General features: G+C 34.8%; 1 protein-coding gene across 1 annotated transcript; it reads right to left on the bottom strand.

Annotated features, from left to right (window-relative positions):
* Nucleotides 1-4,064: 4,064 nt before the first annotated feature.
* On the bottom strand, nucleotides 4,065-5,300 carry LOC112769438 (F-box protein SKIP2-like). Its single transcript, XM_025813958.2, has one exon. It carries the CDS (start codon nucleotides 5,298-5,300, stop codon nucleotides 4,065-4,067), a length of 1,236 nt encoding a protein of 411 aa, XP_025669743.2.
* Nucleotides 5,301-5,412: the final 112 nt, after the last annotated feature.

Genomic DNA, 5,412 nt, shown 5'->3' with positions numbered 1-5,412 from the left:
TATAAAACAAAATCATAGAAAAATATTAGCAAAATTAAGATAAAAAAACAAAAATAAAAAATTACAAATACTTTACCTGAAGTAAAAAATAGAGAGGGAGAAAAGGAATATATAAAATAATAAGATAATAAATTGAATTAATTAAGTTCATTTATTTCATTGCTTTATATATTATTTACTAAATAATTTAATATTTATCTCGATCAAATCTATTCTATCTATCTATTCTATTATATAAAAATCGGGTTTTTGACACTTAATGATGGAGCTGACGTGACATGCTTTTGAGAGTGTTTCCCGATTTATTTCTTTTAATTCATTAAATATAAGTTGTTACGATAAACTAACTATATCAACTAATTGATTTGATTAGATATTTAAATATCATATAATTTATTATAATTTATATCAAATTATTTTGGTAGTATTTTCTAATTTATTTATTTTAATATTTTGTTAGTATTTTTTAATTTATTTTTTTAATTTATTTTGTGTACTAATTAATTAATTTGATTTATTTATTAGTCATTAAAATAATAAATCTATGAATAAAATAGGCAAGTGAGATATTTTTAACTAATAATTAAATCAAATCAAATCAAATATATTGAGCTAAATTTAAATCATGTGAATTAAGGACTAAATTAAAATAAGATAATTTATTACTTATTCAAGTTGAGTGCAATAAATACAAATTAATTTTATTAGATAATCATAGTTGTCTGGTTTACTATATATAGATGGCCACACAAAATTATAAGAATCGTGATTTTTATCGTTATTGCTATTTCAACTCTTCTTTTCTTCTTTTTTTTTTCTATATGTATAATTTATTTTATGTATAAATGTACCCAACATGAGAAAATACGGATGAGTATTTTATTGATTGTTTGTTTGATGAATATATCTCAATTTAGGCATTCTACTACTGTGGATGAAAGTTGACCTGTATGCAATTCAAAGTAGCTAATCTATTTTTTTATAGTATTAGATAGAAGAATGAAGGTTGTAGAAGGCTTAGAGAAGGGGGGGTTGAATCTATGTCTTTCTTTAAGTTACTGAAATGACTCCTTTTTAAATCAACTTGCAACTCTGATTCTGTTTGAACTCAGCAGCAGAAATTTATGAGACAATTTCGTTTTGTCGCATGAATATCAGAAAACAAAACAGATCAGAGAAGAGAAAAGCTAACACCATCATGTATTCTGGTTCGGTTGCCTTGTGCTATGCAACCTATGTCCAGTCACCACCACAATAGTGGTGAAATTTCCACTATAGTTAAAGTATTACATACACCAGTTCCACAGGACTGACACAATCCTTTCACACTCAAGTTCTAACCTAACTTGACATTGGCTATGCTAATACCTAACTCTTCACTCTTAGTGCTCACCCAACTAAGAAAGGGGTACCTCACTAGTACAAGATACAAGACACAGACTTACCTAAAGAAATCAGAAAATAACTCTAGGCTTTTCTCTTTAGTGTATCACTCATCCTTATTCACTCATTGGCTTTTACTTAAACTCACCCAATATGCCTTTTCACTCAAGAAATTACAGAAAGATAAACATTGAAAAGTAAAAATAAAATCTGCAATAACATGAAGGAGATTGACTTCATCAACAGCCTCTTTGCTATGTGATAAACTAGATTTGTATGTCTTTGATTCAATTCTTCATTTTTGGCGGAATGCTTCTTTGAAAGAAAGCACTGTCCAAGTAGATGAACTTCTTCGGAGAGCTTCTTCACAGAATAATAACTCAATACACTGGGTTATCTCTCCTTACTTCTGAATGAACAGAAAATCTTCTTTTATCTCCTTGCATGTTGCTGGGTTCTTCTTCCTAGGTCAACTTCTTGAGCTCTGTGCTTCACCAACCTATTTTCTCACTTTTTTCCATTAAATCTTAGAGTAGAAACTTTTGTTCTGACCTTCTCTTGTTGACCGAAAGCCATAGGAAGGCAAACAGAAAAAGGTCTTTCAATGGTAAGCCCATATCTTAGCCATTAAGAAGCTACTTGGTCCCCAAGATTCACTTGTGACCGTAGATGCACAGCAATGAAGAACAGAAATCAACTTTTCTTTGTATCCTATTTCAGACTGATCAGAGAGTTAGGAAGAGGAGAAGAACATATGATGCATGCATAAGGAAATGGGTTACCTTTAACCTTTGCCTTTGCTTTTGATTTTTTTTCTCGATGTGGTTTGAAATGGTTGATTAGACTTTACCCTTTCTTGCTTAACCTTCTCTTTCTTTCTTCTTCTGTGAACAACTTAGAGACTAAGCTTTCTCTCTTTCTTTCTCTGAGTTCTGATTGAGATAGTAAAGGTGTACGTTACTTTTGGTTAAAGCACATGGAAAGAGTTTGAACTGAGATAGGTAACCGGGCTTGGATCAGATCTTTTTCATTCAGCCTGTTGCCTTCTATTCTTTATTTTTCTTGGGCTTCATTTGTATTTTACCCCACCAGTCTTGTTTGTTGTTTTCCTTCCTTTTGGGCTACTGCAAAGATGAGTTTTGGCCTATAACAATAAATAATTAGCCTCATATAATCATAAGTAATAAACACTAATTATTTACTTTGCTTAATAAAATAATGTTTGTCATCATTAATTAATTTAGTTAATTTCTTAACTCAAAAAAGAATATTTGTTAAAATAAATATACCCATTATAATGAATTTTTTCAATTGTTATATTTTTATATCAGTCGTGTAAATTCTTTGAAGGCACAAGATAATAAAATAGGTTCACTTTAATATCATTAGAAGCTAAATTTAATGGTTCAAATAAGTACCACTAATTATGTTAAAAAAATAATTTTGTAATAATAATGTGATTTATATATTAATTTTTTTGAGTAAATTTATTTCAAAATATAGAAATTAGACTCAAGTTATGATAAGTGTTCTATAACTTTTTTGGATTTGATTATTTCTTTATTATTATATGTTGTTCTGTTTAATTTATGCTAAAAAACTTATGATAATCATCTTATCGTAGTAGTGTAAAAGTTGTAGATGTTATATTTATTTTGTATGCTCTTAGATCTCATATCTTTGATGAATATTTGTGACTGAGTAATTATTAAAATAAATTGATTTAATATCTATTATATATTTTATTTAAATTATAATAGTGAGTAATTTTTTTTTCAAAGTAAAAAATGCTATTTTTTTATAAAAATAACATTTGAATCATTGTGAAATTAGATTATACCATAGATAATGATAAATATCTTAGTATTAGATCTGTTATAATTATAAGGGAGGCGGGAATTGGCGGCGGTTTTTTTATGAATTAGCGGCGGTTTTAAACCGCTGCAAAATCATTTTCCGGCGGTTAACTGAACCGCCACGGATATGGGCGCGGGGATTAGATTTGGCGGTGGTTTCCAGCAACCGCTGGCATAACCGCCGCTAAATCAAAATTTTGCGGCACAACAACAGAAAACCGCCGCCAAAGATAAATAGGTCCCTAACCTTTTAAAACGCGGACATTTTCGTCCCTCAAGATTGGAAAATACATTTCGATCCCTCACCATGAAAATTCCGTGACAATTATGTCCTTCCGTGGAATTGGTGCTCGAAACGGTAACGGAGATTGCTAAGGTAGAGGGGGTGAAGAGTGATGTGTCTGTTACAGTTGCTGAAGTGGATGGGAAACAAATTGTTGGAGGACAAATTGGTCCTTAATGACCCAAACGACGCCGTATGCATCCCCTACTTTCATGCCCATCATCCCAGGCCTTCTTCTTCTTCTTCTTCTTCTTCTTCTTCTTCTTCTTCTTCTTCTTCCATGGCAGTTTCATCATGCCCTTTCTTCCTCTCTCGTCTCATATACCTCTCACTCCACAACCCTCTCCACCTTCCAAATGAAACAAAAAAAAATAGACTAATTGTAATACAAAGCTAGTATCACCATCAACACAAATAATAAGAACAGCCGAACAGAACCAATAAAGGTTATTAGCAAATGCAGCTAGCTAACAGCAGCAGCAACAAAGCTACTAGCTACTCAGGAAACTGAAACTTCCAAAAGGCAAATTAAACCAAAGAATTCACCTTCTCATATTGTCAAATGAGGACTTTGGCAAGAACGTGCTTGCTTTCTTACTAAGGTCATGATCAATTTGACTCACATTCAATGCTTCATAATCACTATTATCAAAACTAAACGCCAAGGACTCCCTATGGTCACGCACCCGCTCCACAACCATACCAGTAACCTTTCTGCATCTCCTTACCTTAAACTTAATCAAATTGGGGCAACCAGAAGCAAGAGCTTCAATCCCCACATTGGATATAGGGCACCCCTTAATGCAAAGCTTCTTGAGCGCAACACACTTGTTGGCAACACACTCAATCTCAGCGTCACCAACGGTATTAAGCCCATAAAGTGCCAACTTCTCCAAAGCCTTGCATTTGGAAACAATTGCCTCAAGGCTCGAAGATGTTGGATAGATACCAATCAAAGCAAGTTCCTGCAAGTTAATGCAGTGTTTGGCAACAGAAATCAAACCATCATCACCAATCCTATTGGTTCTCCACCCATCAATGTGAAGCTTCCTCAACATCCTGCAGTTCTCAGCAACTAGATTGAGACCCACATTTGAGCACTCAATGGTTTTCACAATGTGCAAAGTGTCCAAACTCAAACACTTAGACAAACCCACAAGATCCACATCGCTAACTTGAATCTTCTCAAGTTGAACATCAACCAACGTAGCGTGGAGGTTCCCAATCTTCTCAAGGGTGTCATCCCAATCTCCCAAACACCCAATTACCTTCAAAGATCGAAGCCTTTTCAACCCAATCATAAGGGGTGCGAAGCTCTGGCCATTCACGATCTCCTTCAAGCAAACAGAAGTCACCGACATCGTTCCGGAACCAACCACCTCCTCGCCATCGTGGGCCCCACGCAGCTGCTTAACGGAGAGCTCTTCCAAACTTTGGCAACGGCTAACGACAACGTTGATTCCCTTAATGCCGAACACGCACGAAGCGCAAGATAGCTTCTTCAACGCCTTGCAGTTTTCACCAACAGCGGCCATTCCTGCCTCCGTTATCTCACGGCATCCACGAAGCTTGAGCCAGATTAGGTTAATGCACCGGAGCGAAATCAGGATCAAACCTTCATCGTTCACGCTTGTTTTGGAGGGTGGAGAGGGTTGTGGAGTGAGAGGTCTGTGAGACGAGAGAGGAAGAAAGGGCGCGATGAAACTGCCATGGAAGAAGAAGAAAAAGAAGAAGAGGTCTGGGATGCTGGGCATGAAAGTGGGGGATGCATACGGCATCGTTTTGGTCATTAAGGACCAATTTGTCCTCCAACAATTTGTTTCTCATCCACTTCAGCAACCGTAACGGACACATCACTTTTCACCCCTCCACCTCAGCAATCTCCGTTAC

The sequence above is a fragment of the Arachis hypogaea genome, chromosome 18, assembly GCF_003086295.3.
Source record: "Arachis hypogaea cultivar Tifrunner chromosome 18, arahy.Tifrunner.gnm2.J5K5, whole genome shotgun sequence".
Taxonomy (NCBI): domain Eukaryota; kingdom Viridiplantae; phylum Streptophyta; class Magnoliopsida; order Fabales; family Fabaceae; genus Arachis; species Arachis hypogaea.
This window is presented reverse-complemented; position numbering and strand designations above follow the sequence as displayed.